At 36.4% G+C, this 20463-nt stretch overlaps 1 protein-coding gene across 4 annotated transcripts in view; it reads right to left on the minus strand.

The window, feature by feature from the left end:
- The window catches only part of LOC139817318 (zwei Ig domain protein zig-8), a 126419-nt gene that overhangs the window by 18097 nt on the left and 87859 nt on the right, over nt 1-20463 (minus strand). For all 4 annotated transcript variants that reach the window (XM_071785304.1, XM_071785305.1, XM_071785302.1 and 1 more), the window contains 2 exons: nt 10987-11151; nt 1347-1588 (listed from right to left, as the gene is read on the minus strand). In XM_071785304.1, coding sequence (XP_071641405.1) covers nt 1347-1588; nt 10987-11065 — 321 coding nt within the window. In that variant the 5' untranslated portion in view covers nt 11066-11151. The remainder of the gene's footprint in view (nt 1-1346; nt 1589-10986; nt 11152-20463) is intronic.

The raw sequence follows: 20463 nt of genomic DNA on the forward strand, positions 1-20463 counted from the left end.
AAGACATAGCAAATATGAAGTAGAGAATGTAGTTTATCCACGTAACTGAAACTGAATAACATGTTACCGAATGGTTCCATTAAATGTATGTAATATCATACATCTTCTATATGGAACTACAAAAGCTAATCGGGTATTATCGGTGCTTTGGAGATATATGCACATTTATTGTGTGTGTTCGATATCGTATATAAAGATACAAATTACCATCGATTAATAACTTTCGCTTTTCTCGAAAGTGTGGTAATATTTATTTTATCTAAAAGTAAGAAAGATACCTAAAAGTATGACAACATTATATTAATGTATCTCTTTTATTTTAATAAATATATTTCTGCTGAAGCTGTATATTTAGTAAATCGTTTAAGTTAAATCTATCTACCTATCTATCAGATAATAAAGAATTAGGAATAAGGAATATGAAGAATTACCTACTTCTCAAAAAATTATTTTGATCAAGTATAGACTTTTTATTAGTCGAATTTTTAGACTTTATGTTGTTAATAAAATTAAAAAAAAATTAAATTACTTTCATAAAGTTCGAAAAAAATTTTTTAACTTGTGCAAACAAATATTTACCTTTATATAATTTGTGAGTTTACGATATTAGTTGGCTATATTATAAATTCCTGCTACGTAGGTAACAGGATATTATCTGTTCAAGCGCTAGAGAGATTCATGCGCGCACAACCGATATCTGACCGCATAATTTGTTCTATAGTTTGGGGCGTGGATAATGCGGGAACGGTTTGTAACTGTATTACAGCAATAAATGAACAGTAGTACTTGGAAATATATAAAGTCATCATAGCTTTATATATATGAGGTAATTTTGTATAGTAGATCAAATGTCGTTGCTCTTTTCTTTGTATATTATAATAAATTTTTCTAATTATTACAAAAATCGAGATTAAAATATCATTGTCCAATTAAAATTACATGCGCTTATCTTCGAAACTCTTTGTACATTTAATAAGATATACGATTAAATGATATCGAGTAACGGAGAAAACTTTATACTAAGTAACAGTTAAGGAACAGAGATTTATTGCTGAATTATTATGTGCAGATTACACATATGAATAACCGGGTCGCCAGTAGCGATTACACGAATTTCTCCTTAAATTCGTTCCTTGAAGTATAAAATGTACAAGCGCGCTCGCAGATTAATCATAATAAGCTAAACGTAGCTTACCCGGGGTGTAATAAGGCAAAATATTCCGAGATTAGTCGTGAATTATTGCGCTGTGCATTTGTAGCAGTGATTAAAAGCTGCGGGCGACCAGATACCAGGCACGAAGGGGAAGGAGCGAACAGAATGACTAAGTGTGCGTTTTCATGCTTACGGTTTTGTCCTGCAGCAACGATATCCTACAATCAAGCGTGACGCTAGCACCAGCCTGCACCGTAATGTTGGAGCTCTCGCCTTCGAAGTGAGGGCCCCATTTGTGATCGTGATGATGCTGATGCTTGTTCAGAGTGCTGTGCGTGTCAAAGATGTAGTTCAGCATTGGTGCATCCGTCGGCACAGATCGCTTTGCCGCCGTCGTCGATTTCGTCGAAATCGAGTCCGTCGCCAGAGGCAATTCTGTAATGTGCCAAAAGAAAATACATGTTATTAATAACAAAACTTTATAACTGCAAAATGCTGTAATGAAAAATTATATCTCGGAATTTGGAGAAATTATTACGAACAGCATGCGCAACGTTTCATTCAGTATATAATTTTCGCTGTTTGTTATATAAAATGATATGAATATAAAAGCATAAATTATCGAAGATCTGTATTTCATATTATAATAAATACGGAACAAGTGTTGCGGGTATTATATCGTTCAACATTTCGAGCGCAGCAGCGTATATATTGAACACACACGGCGTATCATTATTCGAATTGTCATGATTGTTTACGATATCATGCGTTACATTTACATGTATTTTCATATTATGTACACTCTGGCGAGTCTCTCCCTGTTTTTTTGCATTCAACCCGTCGCACCCGATAGTAACTCGTGACTTTATTTAATCGATTCGCTGGCATTCACCCGTTATGGGCCATCGCTCAGGTTATCGACATTCAGCCAACCTGCCAATAACGGCCAATATTCGACGTAAATATGCATTTACGCCCGCAACAGGCGCAGCAGTCGGGATACACGACATCCTTGAACTGGTATTACTGCTACTTACGACGATCATACGTCCCGAATTTTTCGGTATATTGCCGAATAGAAAATACGCTGTTATTCCGTTCCATATTGGAAACATTGTAAATTTCCTCTAAAGAAAGAAATAATATAGATACCTTTCAGAATGTCGCAATAATTTCCTCTTTTATTCGAATTAATATTAATATGTTATTGTAACAATATAAAGTCCGAAATTTATTATACTTTTTTGTTAACAATATATTTATATATCCTAAAAATGTTTTAAATTTTTAATTTAAAAAATTTAATTTAATTTTTAATTAATCGTTGAATTGTTTTTTAATAGAAAATGAAATTAATTCTTACGTCTCTTTTTTGTATTATAATTTTTGGAAAATCAATTCTTAAAATTGTAAATTTCTTAAGAATTGCTTAAAAACACGCCAATTTTAACTGTTAGGTTTCTGCTACAAGTGGCTACAACGATGTAATGGATACTGTGATTCAACTTAACCAACAGCATTTCGTTTATGGTGACAGTTCTTCGTGCTTTGTATTCTCTTTCAACTTTGATAATGATAATTTCTATAGGTACACTTCATGCTACCGACAAAGTTCGCAGTACAATCCGACAATGTCGGATGCGTTGAATATCTTCATGGATATTTCGTCGCAAAGCGGAAAGAGAAAAGACGGGCGGGAGAATGGGAAAGCCGAGAATGAAAGGGAACGAAGATCTCGCGCAATGCGCACGACGATGAAGGAAGTCACGTTGCTCGTCCGCGTTCCAAGGATCACCAAGTTAGATACTAACTCGCGATGACAAATTTTTCCCGAGTTTATACCGTGGAAGAAGCACCTCCGCAATGTTCAGACACGTGATGTTCAGATGTTCAGTGCTAAAGAAATAAAAGCAGAAGATATACTTTCTACTAAAAAGTTGCGGTGGAAGTTGTACGTAGGTTGCCTTATCGGTTATTTCTTGTCGTATTGTCTCCTCTTTCACAAGTGCGCTTTTTGACAATCATCACAATCTTACTTTTCTTGATATAAATAAAATTTGTAAATCTCTGTTTTAATAAACTCAATAAACGCGATTGAAAAATTCTATTTTATGTATTGAAAACTGTTGAAAACTATTTAACGTATTTACCTCTAAAATATGTAAATCTGGATACGGACATTTAAAAAATCATTCAAATTTCAGCAGTGCGGCGCTGTAAATATAAGAATTTCGCGTGGTGGGGTATATCGGAAAATTTGACGTACCGAATATAGACTTCTCTTTCATAAGTCCCGTCACGTAACGCCAACAGAAGTTCCATTTGAGAACGCCGCGGACGTAAAGCCCGTTGCAGTCGATTGTTCTACGACCGAAGACGAATTGGAGCACTTGTGCAGGTAATCCTGACTTTCATCGAGTCAGCGATAGGTGAGCACGGGAGTTCCCCGAACCTTTCCAGCAATTCCGACAATCTTCGGGAGATCCGACACAGAATTCACGGGGTTGCGACAGAGGAAAGAAAGGAATATACGAGCGCACAATCCCACGACGAAGTCGCACGTCAAAAGGGATCAGTATGCCGCGGAGCGCGAAATTTTCTTTTCCGCGCGCGACTCCTCGCCATCATCTCATGTCTCTGAAGCTTCCTTATCCCTTTCTCTTCTCCTCCGTACATTTCGATCTCTTCGCCGTTTGGCTTCATCGGTCGCCTTTTCCTTCCCACTCGCACCGACGCGACGCGTCAATTCCGTTCTTTCGATCGCGGAAATTTTTCCTTCGCCCGAGGGAAGAAAAACTGATCGGGAATTCCGTTGGAACTGTTGGAAGCGTGTCTCGGATACCGAGAAGAATCTATCTAGTCAACCGGTCGTCGGCTCGTCACTCTCTCTTTTTCGTTCAATCCTCTCTCTCTCTCTCTCTCTCTCTCCCCCTCTCTCTCTCTTTCGCTCTCTCTCGGATATGAAAATCGTTACGTCGTATTGACATTAATATCACCTGCTGAAGCTTTGCTTTGATACGGTCGCGTTGTTAAGGGAACGAGTTCAGAAATATGCGGTATGTATAATTTTTCGTTCACGCAGGCTTGATCAAACTGATATGATTCAAAAGGAAAATAAGATTATGGAAAACGATGTTTCAGTTGATGTACTGCAGAAAAATATTGAAATATTTTGATAACTGATCGTGATGAGTCATTAATCTGCTTGCATGTTAAATAATCTTCAATAGATGTTTTTATAAACTGCACGGTGTTCTTATTATTCTGGTAAATTGCAAATAATTATTTCCAGCGATGTTTGTAGGTGTGTCAGGAAGAAGATAATCGAATGTGATAAATCGCGATGGTTTTCTGAATTTATAATTGGCATATACTTTGCAAGAGCAGATATATTTTTAATAAGAATTTATTAGAAATTATATGTTATAGATATTTAGAATTAAAGACATTTAATAAAAATATATTAAAGTTTAGGACATTAAAATTCAGCGATCTTGTGATAGAGAGGTAATTTTGATAGTACGTGTTACATAACACAATACTTGCAGTAAACCAATCTCCGAAAACTTTCCGCAGAGAGAGATTGAAATTGAAATAGAATGATCCATGTACAAACAATATTTGAACATCTGACAAGCAAACAGAAATGGCGAAGCGTCGTTAATTCCCGACCACTCACGCGAAATACGGCGTAATTCAACTTTCGAAGTCCGGCATTCGAGTACTAAGCTGAAGAGAGATGGCCGTGTCGGTATGTCGCTGGTACCAGCTGATTGTAACCATTTGTTGGCAAGATATACATTCTGAAATCACGCTGGTATAGGTATACCAGACTATACGGCGTGACTAATTATACGAGTTTATTCTGTCAGATGCTAGCGAAATCTTGAGTCGGTAGCGCGAAGAACGATACGAAACATGTGGAGGAAATGTTGTAAGTGTTGTGCCAAGATAATATATTCTTCAAACGTAAATATACGGCAAAATCATAGATAAAGTTAAAAGTATTAATCTCGCTTTTCTACAAATACATTTAGTACATCTATATACTGTTATATAATTATTCTTATATAAGCACGCATAAGTTAATGTGAGACATAAAACAAACACGAATGTTCTAAAATTTCTAGAATAGACAAAATATATAGCAAAATCATACATAAAATTAAAATATTATAAGCTCGCTTTTCTACAAATATACATTTAGTATATTTACTATTATATTATTATTTTTTGCAAAATTGTCTTTATATTTATAATCGTTAATTAATGTTTGAAACGGTATTTGGCTAATAAACGAAATAAATTTTAAAATCTAGTTACGATAGTGGGAAAACAGTATTTTCTTGTTAAAAACAGAATATTTTTTCATTTTAGCCCGATGTTTTCAATATATTTTCATATTAAAATATATAACTCTAATACATAACGCCAAAAACGTGCGCGTACGTATCATGCATTTCGCATATCGCGCGAATGAGCAGAGGACCCTGCGGTTGCGGCAAACGTTGATCTATTCCACTTGGGAAATGCGCGCGTCGTGTATTCTATATACGCTCTACCTCTGCGTTCTTTGGGTTTAGTTCGAAAATGTCGTTCTAGAACAGCGGTTTTCAACCTTTTTATGATTGTCTTTCAATGCTTGGTTCCATTTTCATACATCGAGGCTGTAGATAGAAAACAAAACGTGCCGTTGTAAATGCATGGTACAATCGCATGGTTCAAACCACAATAAATAATTCTGATTCGTAACACAGTCTATTGGACCTCTCATGTTTTATGCACGCTTCACTGTGCAACCCCACGTGTTACACATCGTCGTAGGCTTATGATGCAGTTTAGGGATCAGTAGATCTTACCCGTCTCGCCTTTATTTTTCTAGTATATTCACTTTGTCAATATATGAGTATGTGAAATTTTTGTAATAGCTATTTTCTATCTATTTAGTACAATAAATGCAAGAAATTATCATAAATATTTTGGTTTATGGTGAATATATTCAAATAATATATTAACGAAAGAGAGAATACTTGATATCTTATAAAAATAATATTCGTACATATTATACTTAATAATTTTTATATGCATTTAGATGATTTTATGTATTTCATAAACGGAATAGTTTTTTAGTTCGGAATTCTTTTTTTCAATTAAGCAATACTATAAAATTATTATTTTTACAAAGAACAAAAATATCTCTTATTTTAAATTGATGTAACATGCATAATATGTTCTTTCCTTGCTAATAAATAACCATATCTGAATATTTATCATTCCATAACCCATTTACTTTTCGCTAAGGCCTTATAAATTTGACGTCACAAAACGTTCGCTTCGTGATTTTTCTTCTACATTCAATTTACGATATTCGTGTAATGTTCGTAAATATAGAGAACATATTGTACGCATTATACCTTACACTTTGGATAGCTTCGCGAAACCGATTCGTAGAACCGGCCGATTTATGACAAACGTGTTGCAGGTGCAACGCGTTGCAGATACTATAAATTGCGAGAATTGCAGGTATATACGGATGGACTCACGGCGAACGCTCGGTTGCATGTTCGAGTAGTTCTCTCGTATTGCGGGTATTGCAGACGTCATGCAACCACGCACGCAACGAGCACGTGCATTACGCGCCATGTCAATATGTTCTGTATACACGTATATGTCGTATTGATTCGAAGTAACATTCAGATTTACTTTGACTATGTAGTGATTAAACTGCCGAAAATAGAAAAGAAGAGAACGAAGATGTTGATTGGATAACCCGGTATATAGTCAATTATAAGTATTTCATTTATTTATTATATTTATATATATTATAAACATATAAATATAATTATATTTACACAATCTCGACTGTGTGCTAATTATTTAACCAACGTCATCCCTCTTCACCGACCGTTTTAATTAATCAAAACATAATGAGACAATTAGAAGAAAGAGGAGAAAAGGGGAAGGAGAGAGAGAGGGAGGAAGGAAGGAGAGGGAGAGAGAGAGGGAGAAAGAGAGGGAAAGAGGGAGAGTATACGCATGATATAGAGAAGCGGTTGTAGAAGAGACAGATGGACCGATGCTGCAGGTTACCGTATCATTAACGAATACGTGCTCACGTACTCGGCATGTTCTGTTCGACATAGACGCATTTAATTTACATGGTGTACGCAAGGACGTCAGGTAACATTCCGCGATGCTGGCAACGCGCTGTGCTGGGCATCGATCCCCCTGGGAATTAATCGTACATGTCGGCGTGCCGATCGCTTTGTCACTTTCATGATTTGCGTACGCGCCCACGTCGCGGTGTACCAAGTAGATTAGAAATTCTGCACGCGTTTCGAACCGTCCACGTTGCACCCATTCTCTTCCCTCTGAGCGACGTGACGCTCTCATAGCAGAGAAACGCGTCGATTGGTATTTCGCCGCAGCGATTCTCTTGTTTGGACAATTTCTCTGGGCAGCGCTGTCTCATGACGCAACAAGATCGCCACTATAATGGCAAACTAATTATTCTTTTGCAGGATTTTTTAAACCAAAGACGAAGTTGCATACCAAGACATCGAAGTTACTATTCGTCATGATTAGCCCAAAAATTCAATTATCTTTGTAATTTTGCCAAGTTGCAGAACATGCGTAACATGCGAAATAATGTAGTGGAATTAATAAAGACCGATTTAATTGGAAGCTATGTACACGGGATTATGAAGCATACGGTTCATACCTATAATCTTATTATCATTGACGCGCAAAATTCAAATATCGCGTTATATCCGTGATCCGAGCCTGTTTGTGATATGTAATAAATTTACTCGCTGCAATTTAGAGTATACTAGGCGTGCTAATATTTCGACATGCCATTACTTCGCTCCGACATTTTCGATAATCCTAAATTCATTGCAAAATAATTGACAGCCGATCCGATAGAATGTAATTTGTATCTCAACTCGATTATCGATGCAGCAAATAATTGATGCAAAACATTTGTCATAAAAACAATAATTCGACCGGAATAATACCGGAAAGCGTATACGGCAGTCCCTTTTTTTTGTTGCCGTCTTAATGGAATCTCTCGATAATTGCGTTCTGCGCGCTATCCTCACCATCATGCGAACCGACATCGCGCGGCACTGTTGCATCTGACAATGCCAAGATGGGCCTCTCAGCTCATTTCCGCCTTACGAGGAACAATAACCGCCTCTATCGAGAGATAACGTGTCTTCGGCAGAAGAGACCGCATTGCTGCGAAATTCTCCAGCACGTCGTTGCATAAACTATTAACGATTATATGTTCCAATCCCAGAAGTGAATCACGTAGTTAATCCGAGGCAGTGAAATAAGAAACGCGCTAAACGAGGCAGACGAGGTGCATGAAAGAAGTGGACGAAGATGAATAGTCCAATTACGATGATTTACTATCATTTAATGACGTGCATTCGCGAGAAATTTTACTTTGTGCTTAGATTCTAGACATTGCTTTTTACAACAAAGCGTGCTGGTTACAATATGTAATTATCCTTTCAATCTCTTTTTTTCTCCTTTTTTTTCGACATAATGATTTAAGCTTTTGTTACATAAACGGTTTGCTTTTGTATAATATGTTTTTATAATAAAAAAAATGAATCTTGATTATTATCGAAAAATTACCGCTTTATGAGATATAAATTGAAGTAACTTTTAAATAATTTGTTTAAGAAATAGATGTATGCACGTAATGGTTTCTCTATTAAAAGAAAAAAAACAATCTGCATTTAGATGTTTCTTTCTTCGTCATCTATCGATGAAATATTTGATTAGTTCTTCTAATCAGATGCAATATAAAACGACGTACAACGTGCAATATGAAACAACATGTCGTATCGCGGTATTACGAAGTAATAAGAGAACACGCTCGGAAGTTATTATCGTCTCTTGGATTTACATTCTGTCGTATCCAAGATTTATCTTCGACCGTAATCTAAATTTCATGGAGATTCATCTCGCGTCTCGCGAGATAGGTAGGCTCTTTTGCGGGCGACACGTACCTACATTTCAGATCCTCGTAGATTTCGCATGAGCTCCAATCACACGCGCACGCATTCCACACTTTAATGTGTAAAAGAAAATTACGAATTTATCGCACAATATAAAATTATATCACAATACGAAATTATATGAAATTATATTATATATGAGATTTTGTATTACAAAACATACTATAATATATAAATATATTGCAATATATAAAATTTCCGGGTATCTAACAATAAATAAGCTAATAATTTAATTGTACCGCTAGATGAGTCGAGTAATTATATTTAATTACAAGTCAGGGTTATTTTAATACTTTAACCCGTGTATGAAATAAAAAGCATCCAATAGTACATAACTCAGAGATTCATAATTCAGACGTTGCATTTACTGGCTATTTGGTTATCTGGTTGGCTATTTGGGTGTGATTGCAAGCTATAAATATAATGTCACGCTGCTAATACCTATGGAGCGAGCAAGCATTCCCCAGCGTCATTAAAGTCATGAAGTTATGGGATCCTACTAAGCATCGTTCCCTTGATGATGGACGTTAGTCGGATATTTGACACATTCGATACGAGTCTCAGTGACCATTCGCAACGTACAACGATGATTTACCGCGTGCCGTGAGTCGCGGCGGTCTTGGAGGAATGTCCATTGTGGAGAGCTCTTTGCGACGCGACGCGACGCAGGGTTACTGCTGTTTCGAGTGGTATTTGGCTCATGACAAAAGAAGGAATGGCGGATATCGTTTTTTCACTTCCGAATAGTATATTACGGTAGGAGTGACACACGTACAGTCGGGGACAGAAAGGTTATCCGGTTGGGTTTCGGAACATCCTATTTATATTTATATTTAATATCCAGCTACCAATTCTTTTAACTAATTTCATTTATATTTGACACCTTGTTTGTCTGCTCTTATAATGAATCACTGCGCAAGCTGTGTGCATTAGTGCTCATGCACTTCCAAATGGGATGCGTTCCGAAATTCAACCGGACAACTTTTCTGTCCCCAACTGTACGTGTAACAACGAAATGAGAATATCAGAATAAAAAAGTTTTGAAGTTGCAAAAATATGTTACGACTCACGAGAAGCTCTCTCGTATAAGTAAATCTTATTTATGATAAAAGTAACAGTTTGTACGTCCTTTAACAATGATATCCTATATTACCACAAAATGCTCTCTTAGATCAAAGTTATAGCATTTACACATAAAGGAGATAAAAAGATGCTTCGTATATACTGCAAGATAATATAGTCTTTAAATGATACGGTTTTATCTCTCAATTATATTATAGCTACCTTTGTTGAAAAATTTTGATTGACATATGGATATTATCGGTTATTTAATTGCATTATTGATTTATGGCGCGAATGCTTTTCATTTTATGCTCGATCAGTAACGTCACATGAGAACAGCTGATCGTTGTCGCATACCTTTCATACTAAATGTCGGCTGACCAATTCGAAATTCTCGATACAATCTTTATGGCAGTCGACATTGTGTTACCATAACTCACTCTACGTCGCTGTGCTACGAGCAGGCCAAACATCGGGGATTCATGTTGTTAACACTTGGACATGCGCCATTGCAATAGCGCACGCGGTACAAGTCATAAATACTATTCGGGCGTGATCTGTAAATCGATTTCGACAGACTGTCGATTTTGTTGCAACGATAATTTAGGAATTAGCAACGTTCGTTCATTTCACGGTACGATCCATCTATGTTTGTGCCCTTGTGTGCTCCCTTGTCGCTTCATCACGCGCGTGCAAAATTCGCAACGGCAGCGCTCATTTCTCTTCTTACCGCACACTCACCTGTCTGCGTACCGGATGCCGAGAGGTGAGCCAAGCGATAGATCGTCAGGAGCCAAAGAAGCCACATGACACTACACATGACTGGCACGGCGCGCGCGGCCCCTCGCTGCCTTATCTATTCCCGCTGCTGTGGCCTGTGCACCACGGCCTCGACATCGCCATCATCTGAAACACAGGTGCGGAAATTGTGAATAAGTAGTCGAGTTCAGTTTACGTCCCGGCTTATCTCCCGGCCCCATTCGAGTCCGCTAATTCATCGTGTTGAGTAATCCGTGAATTGAAAAATCCCGGCGTAGCGCTGTTTCGTGTCAGTGTAAGATTTTCGCAAGATAATTTTATCGCAGTGTCGAGTCCTGATTAAGACTAAAAAATTGTCGGAAAATATACGCGCTAGCGAAATTCGTTTGCAGACAATTTGATTACTTAAGAAGCAAGCGAAGCAGCACGAGAGGTGTGATTGCTAAGCTTAATTATCATTTTATCCAACACGAGCTGTCAGATCAGTTACGGCAAATGAACATTTATGTGTGATATATGGTTGTTTAAAGAGATTATAAATACTAATAACGGCAGAGCCATTAATAAAGCAGTTAGCGTAAAGCAATTAGACGTCGGACAAGAAAGAGATAACGTCTCGGATAACGTACATATTATAAAAATAAAGAATTCTCGCGCGGTGTCGCAAAGCAAAAGTCTCACGTAGAACGCGAGGTCTGGATGCGGGATGTTCTCGCGCGCCGGGAAATAACAACGGGGAAAGGAGGAAGATGCGCGGCGCATCGTTGCCATAACGTAATTAACTCGTTTTATACTGGCGTTCGTAAGTCGGCCGACTGCCGCGCTAATATGAAAGTATCGCCGTCTCTACGGGTATTAACTTCTAAACTTTCCCACGGGCAGCTCGTGCGAGGAGTTTAATTAAAGTATGATTAAACAGCGTAGGAGTAATTGAATGAAACAAGTAATTCCTTGCATTTATGTATTCGGTATGAGACGTCGTATATTGTCGACATGATATTTAAATCGCTTTATCTCTCAAAAATTTGAAATGCTCGTGTTAAATTTAGAAAGCGGTTTTAAAATTTTTTGAAATGTTTACAGATTTATAGTCGCTTTTAACGTTTCTTCATATGTAGGTAATTCTGTCGATAAATTAATGATATATATATATGTTTTGAGATCTTTAAAAGCAAAGGAGTAATTGAGAAAAATCTCAGATTGGGTCATAGGATCAAGATACCTTGCACATCGAATACGAGAGAAAAATACGATCTCACGTATCATTATCCAATCTCGATTTCGACGATGCAGTGAAATCAAAGGCGGCGGCAATTGAGGACACGGAATGGGACGTATCACGTATCGCGTTAGTCCTTCTAATGGCTCGCTCATCGACCCTTTCGTTAAAGCTCACACTGCAACTAGCGGTTAACGATTTCAAGAGATCACCAGTTTCGAAGTCGAGTGCGTCACAAGCTTTTACTCGCTTATCAGGATGCTGTTAAGAGCTATTGGCATTAGATACTGCGTTATATTGCTCTTCTATATAAAATTGCATTAAATCTACAGTTTCGTGTATGATATTAAAAAGTGATCTTTTCACCTAGCAAATAAAAATATATTAAAAACATATTAAAAACATACTGAAATTTACACTTGACACTATTAAAAGAGTTTACGGTCTTAATACTTATTGCTGTGTTCCTACTGCTCACATTTTTTCCTCCTCATGGAACTTCGAGAATCGAGAAGAGTGACTTCGCATTACGAGTTTCTGATAGCTAAAATATATCTGCAATTAGGACGATAAATGCTAATGGAAAAGCCGCGATGCTCTTTTCTAAATTACATTAGCATAAAAGACTTGACCGGATTTAGACCGGAAGTTTCAGCTTTCACACTCCAGAACTCTAAACTTCTCTCGTGCCATGGACTCCGGTAACATCGTCATCGATATGTGCTAGCGATTTTATTTCAAATAGATATATATAAATATCTCTTTAATATAAGAATCACGACGCAATGTCTAAGTTCGATCACGTACCGCCACGTTTCGGCAAGAATCGTTAGGCAACAATTCTTATTCTTCTCCGAAAATGCTGGTGTGAAATGTAACGCAAAAGCACAATCAGGAATCGATGTCACGTAGAAGAACCAATTTTATTGAGACATAAAGGAATTAGGCCAAATTAAACGATATTGCTTCGTGACTCTTATTAGAATGTTATCAGATAACGTATTCCTGCAGAAGCTCTCGGAAAACGCCGGCCTCCAAGAATCGGTGCACAATGAGGACGCGAAGAGGCGATATATCGTCCGATTTAAATCTCCCTCGCGGCGATGCGCCGTCACGACGCGCTATTAATTCCGAGCGATATATTTCGGTACGCGCAAGCACGACAACGGAGAAAAGAGACTGCGCCATCATTGCAATTTATTTATCTCCGAACTGATCTACCACGTCGCCAACCCCCATGGTATATCTCGTCGTTAGTTTATTTCGTTGAGAATCGTGGCTCAATGCCAAAAATCTTCCGTATATCGTGTCCGCGCTGCTACATTCATTTCGTTTTACATTCGCCATTGGCCCCGGATTCCGATTCTTCTCTTTTCTCGCGTTCTGAGTTTAAAAGTTTTCACAAGTCATAAAATTTCTTCTACACGGGCTAACATTCACACTCTAGGAATCTTATTGTGTTAATTTGCGATGCTATACGTTTCAAACTTCCGGCTTAACTTGTAGTGACAGATATTCTTTAATCGGGAATTAACTTTTCCCTAAGAAAAACTTAAAAGAGACGGCTATTATCTATTATCATTTAAAGTTATTCATCTCAGTAATTAAATAAAGTAACTTTAGCACAAATAAAGTTCACTCGAATTTAACTACCATTAGTATTTAACTATTTGCTAAAACTAATTACCGTTTCGGGATCCCAATTAACGACAAATTAATTTTAAATAGTTGAGAAAATCTGTCTTTAAAATCGTTGGTAATATCATTGGACATTCTACGTTTATCTCGAGGAATTGTATAAACGCATATAAAATGTCGAAATAATTTTACGAATAAAATAAAATTAAAATAATTTTGATAAATTGATAATACGATCAGAATGTATAAATTGCAGATAATTGACGCATGATATACGTGCATGACAGGTTTCGCTAACATGCTATTTTGCATTTGTAACAGTAAATCGATTTATATTCATTTTGATATTTTTTATATTCAGTCATATTGAAGTGAATTCAAATTTGTTTACTTTACTCATATACTTGTCCCAGTTGCTTCACATATATGTTTCGAATATATTGCAAATGTGAATATTTGGACTTTAACGCCCAGCTTATTTGCACGCAAATGATACGACTTCCAAAAGGTTTGAGTGATTGAATTATATTTGCATCGGTTATTCTAGATATGCAAAATTATTTACCTTTATACCCTTTATACAATTAACAAATAACAATTAACAATTAACGAAGTTAACGTTTTTGCGGAGTTGCTCTGTTTTTAAGTAATTTCTACGCAGGGTCATTTTTTTTAAATGTCTAACTATAAAAGGCGAAATAAACGATTAAAATTCTTTTACTAATTGCAATCGTACGTTGCTGCAGACAAAATTGCGGCAATGGTAAAATCCATGTCGAAAATTCCGTTTGTATATTCCTTTGACACATCACGTCGTTACTTTGTTACAAAGTTAAAAGCGACGGTGCGGAACGCCTCTGGAAATTTTTATGCGCGCGCAAACTTTGTCCGATACTTACCCGAAGATTTGACCTTGCTTTTACTCCGCAAATTTTCGTTTTCTCATAACTTTTTCACGCGAGATATATTTAAATTTAAATGTATTTCGAGATCTTGATTTATTATTCCTCGTAGCTATTCCGAGCGGCACTTCCACTCACTGCAGTTCAGGTCTCTCACTTTTCGAAAGTTCGCTTTATGCCACTTTGCTTTTACGAAAGACATCGGTAGCTGTTTTCGCTAGCCGAAAGAAATCCGAAGATTTTCGTTTTTACGAAAAAAATTTGTCTTATTGCTTCTTCGCTTTACGCCATTTCGGCTTACGAAAAATCTCGTAGGAACCCTTTACCTTCGGATAGTGGCGAAAATCTGTACACGATTTATACGTCATCGTACTATATGGACAAGTCGAAATTCCATGTAGTGATGTTATCCGATAATTACGTTCCCATTCGAACAGGACAGATTGCCAGACGATTACATATGAACTTGTGTAACGATTTCGGCGAACTGTACGTGCGGAATGTGAGTTAGTGAAGTTATCGCAATTAAATCGTTTAACCCGATAGAGAATCAGTAAAGTATAATAATTTGCTCGTAATTAAAAAAAAAAAAAAAAAAAAAACAGGCACAAAACAGGATGAACATGCTGTTTGTAATTATTTGGAAAGCGTTTTACTATTTTTTATACGATATTAGAAATGAGACTCGCAAAAAAAGCTAAAGGAGATAAAACTTAATGTGCTCAAGACACTGTATAAAAAACTATTTTTCCCTTGGAGCCTGGAGATATAATCAAACGCAATGCTTTTGAAAACGCAATGTTTTCAATGTAAATTTTCATGAATAATTGCCAGAGCGGGAATGTGTACACAGCAATATGCAGAGGAGGAACATATTCAAGCATCTTAATGGAGCGATGTATTTGTACGCGTTGAGGCGACCAGAGCATGTAATCTCGTTAATCTTTTACTGCCCAAGCGACTTGTGCGACCGCATCTTACGTGCAACTTGTAACGCCACGAATCACTCTATATAGGGTCAAGAGGTGCAAGCAAGTTCGCAGGCGGGGCTGAGACGGTTGTAAGTAAAGTTGGCCAAGTTTAGAGGATAGAGAGGGACGCTTCATGACTTCAGAAGCGATATGAGAAGGAAGATAGGCGGAAGAGAGAAAGAGAGAGGGAGGGAGGAGGGGTGGGCTGCTTGCACTGCAGCCGTTCTTGGAGCTCGGTTTTAATGAACTTTGCATAATGTTGTGCTGCTTCTGCCAGTCAGTGCGATTCCCATCAGGATGCGAGGAGAAACGCCTGGCGGTACAGAATATTTTTATTCCCTATGATAAAATATCTTTCGACCATATTCGCGTGAAAGATAGGCGTCGCTGTTATTCCTTTTGAGCATAATATGTAGTCTAGTAATGTCGAATAGCGAATGTGCAACCGCCTTGGGTGGACATGTCAAAACAAGCACGATAGTATCGCACGCGGTACATCGAAATGGCCGCATTAATTGTAACACAGAAAATTGCATCGATTCGTACGATGTCACTTTGCGTTGTTTTGCTTTCCCATACAGATCCATATTGTTGCTAACAGGAGGGAATAATTACGGTTCACAGTGATGGTATCACGTTATCACCGTGCTTTTATGTTGTTGCAGCTCAATAAAAAAATATTTTTAATCGACAATCAGAAACTCTCGTCGTTTAGTTTCGTAGACCCGACAGTATTCTGTTATAGATAAAAAATTATATATAAAAATAAAAAGATTTTGATTTCATTAACAGAGTGTTGTAGAACAATTACCAAAGCAAACGTGTATCGGCACACGTTGTACGCGCAAGCCGAACGATTTACATTACGTAGTCGTACAAGTGTTATATGCTAATGTCTAAATTTACATTCGTCGTAACGTTCGAATGCCACGCGAATGGTATTTGATGATCCGTTTTATCGCGCCCGTTGCAATATCGATTACTTAATCGTAAGTAAGTAAATTTATATATGTACGATGAGAGACATGCGTAAGTAAGCCGACATGACTGAGCGTAGGAGAAAATTAAGAACGGGGAGATGGAATACCCTTGCACGAAAAAGATTCCCGCGGTTGCACATGGGATGAGGCATAAATCATCCCTTTTTACTCGTGCTTTTACCTGAAGCCCACGGTATAGCTCGATCTAATATGTTTAATGCACATTACGATGCCATTCAATATGCCATAATGTAGCCCATGTAATATACCTCGGCAGCTACTGTATAATAAGGGCAGCGGGTCGGTGTAGTATAATCCTGCAGCTTTTGCTTAGGTAGGATAATAGTTTTTAAAGGAGAACGTCTTTCACACACAAGTTAGAGCCGAGAATTTACAGGCAATCTTCTTCAGTTAACTTCGGATATAATGAGGCATGCAACGTTATTGCGAAATCTGTTGGCTACATTTCATAAAATAGCGACGCATCGGTTTGTCGCCTTGCAGTTTCAGTTTTCATCCGCGGATTGCATACTCGTATACCGAAAATATATGTTGAAAATTTTACAGACTGCTATGTGCTTGTAACTTTCAATTAGCATTTACATGCAGCACAGGTATTTACTGAGCACTGATATTTTCTGATTAGCTCAATTTTTGAAAATTCATGTTTCGTAATCAAGCGTTTTATCATAAAGAATAACATTCTATGTGTGTGCAATAAATTTTTCTATAAAATAAATCTAATATTTCGCAAAATGCATTTCATAATGGTATATAGTTTCGATTTTAAATCATATATTATATGTCGTGAGACATTCGTATATTTACTTATTATCGTTATTAATTAGCATTATAACTTTTGTTGTAAGATATACTCCTAGCGTGTTACATTGTCATAGTATTATTTATACATCGTATCACATTGTATACAAAAACTCGCCATTTAGACTCTCCGATTTTGAGGTTGAAAAGTGTCGATCAAGATCGCATCAACCTCATACCGTTCTTCCATCTGCTGCGAGGCATTCGCGAAAATTGGATTCTGAGCATGTGCTGTTTATGAGGGTTGGAAAGTCATCGTCTTTAACGTAAACTTTTATACCTGCGGAAAAAGGCATTTTGCGGAGGGTTGCTGCTATCACACGGAAGGATCATTCGAATCTTTCTCCATGTCGGATCGTAAGAATTCACTAAAAGTTTATTTTTAACTTTATAGTCGATAAATCGATAATATATTTTATGTTAATTGAATGCCAACATATATATCTCACATACTCGTATTTGTCACATTTTGTGGCTTGCACATATAAAAAAAAAAATGGTAAAAAAAATATAAATACGTTGAATTTAAATAGAGTTTTTTCAACCAAGTCACAATGATTCTGCGTAAAATCAACGCATTCATATTTTTTCGTACATTTATTCTCCACTATAATTTCGTTCAAATATGATATATATTTGGCATATATTTGATAACGTCTGGGATATAAAATTACATAACATAATTAACGTTTAGTCATGATTATGAAAATACATAAGACAGTTATACACATATAATTTAGCAGAACAATTTTAAGATGTTATTTTTAAAACAAATTGCGCAGACACAGACATTTAACATGTAGATAACAAATTTTTTCTTCTTATCATTTTCTTTCACCGTTAAAAAATCATCGGCAATTAAAATTCAACTTATGGTAAATATCATCTTTTTATAAATGATGTAATATAAAACTTTTTATTCTTTTTTGCAACTGATGCCTCTCGTTTGAAACTTGGTCGATATATCAAGAAGTCAAATTACTTTTAAAAAGAAAGAAATGGTCTCATGTGACTAAAAACTTTTTTTTTTTGATGGTTCTTCTTACAACTGTACAAATAAAATTTCATTATATATGGGATATTCAGTATACATATTGTATGTTTCTCTGACTAGAAAGATATTATACATAAGGGAACGTATATTATACATAAAATATGCTCTTTTATCGAGATTGTAAGGGTAAAACATCGACGTTTTCCAGGAACCATTTCTGGTTCTGGAAACGACGATGCCGACCATTCAAGCGACCTCAATAGGGTGATTTTTCTTATTTATCCATCTTGTGTATTCGCATGAATTAAATTTCACGATTCTCTCCGGCGAGTAAGAAAATAAATATATGTGCCTATAATATTAAAGCATAAAATATTTATGACGAGTTAGCAAAAATATTGTTTTGAACAAGTTCCTCAGGATAAATATGCAAGCGGCCGGATTTTACTTTAAAATATCGCTTTTTCATCCTGCCATATTTTTTAATTTTGCGCGTCATGTGTTATGGAGACTGTGAAAAAAAAATAACGATCCACAAATTCATAAAAGAGAGAGGTTGTGCATTTCTATGTCCGCATAAAATTGTACTTTGACGGAACATGTTCTCTTATTAAATAGAAAAAAATCGGAAGCTTAATGGAGATTCGCGTGTACGACCTTTGCAACGATCATGATCACTGAAATGGTTATCTCTTTTATCTCTGTATTCGGGGTTTTCGTGCAAATTAGGTTTGGAACTTGACGTTCTTTTTGCAAACAAACTTTTTATGACTTACGAAACATTTCTTTGGTTAATGCACCCGTTAAGCGTTTTACGTCACTACTTCAAATCGTTTAATCATCAAATAACCATTAACTTCAATGTTTAAGTATTCGAGAATAAAATCAACAACTAAAAAATACTTGGGAGTACACTTTTATAAAAATTTCTTGAATAATATCAAATACGATAGTTTTCAATATAATTAAATAAAATTATATCTGAAAGAACTTAGAAAACCGATCAATGTAAAAAAAGCTTATCTCAAAATCACTTTTCTCTATTTAATAAAACTATTTAGAATTCTAAATAAAATTATTTAGAATTTTAATAAAACTAAAGAAAGTCGCATGTTTTTGTTATATGTTAGGTAAATTTGTGTCTCGAAAGGAATATTATTCTTATGTATACTAATTTGCATCAAGATTTTCGAATCTACTACGCAGATTTAACGCTGCCTCGTCTGTCGCAACTTGCAATTTCTTGTTATGCGATCAAATTTGGAGTACTGTGGTTCGTCAGTCGCGGATGTCCTTATAATGAAAACGATGATCAAAGCTATACAAAGATTCCTTACCGCCTTACCTGAAACATTCGTGCAGATTGAATCGCAAAACCGTGATATTTACGAACAACGTGATAAACGAACCGAAGGGCAACGCTGTTCAAATGTATTCTACAATGCGATTATTTGGTTTTCATGAGCATCGGGCCGGGAAAAGGAGTCTCTCTGATTCTGCTTAGCATTTAAAGATCAAGAGCATCTATCGCCTTTTGTTTCGATTTAGGCCGGTAAACTCGCAGCTAAACATGAATTCTTGCAAATGTATTTTTTTATTTTTTATATACATGAGAGAGACTAAATGAGAGCCGCATAATTTCGTTATAAGATTATAAAATTCTATCCTTTACATTAATTACCGATAGAAAGAAATGTAATGCAATGCAAAAATCAATATGCAAACTTATATGCAAATAGTAGAATAAGACGAAAAACAAAATATCTTAATTATAGATTAGCCTTGAGTAATTGCAAGACGTAGGTAATTGTTCATGAAAAGATATGGGTGAGAAAATTAATAGTCGCTGGTGATGATGCGAAATTCTCATTTTATCGAGGAAGAGAGGCGGTACGCTCGAAAAGACTGAATGAAAATTAGGATTAACGACCTC

This window comes from Temnothorax longispinosus, chromosome 8 (assembly GCF_030848805.1).
Source record: "Temnothorax longispinosus isolate EJ_2023e chromosome 8, Tlon_JGU_v1, whole genome shotgun sequence".
Taxonomy (NCBI): Eukaryota; Metazoa; Arthropoda; class Insecta; order Hymenoptera; family Formicidae; genus Temnothorax; species Temnothorax longispinosus.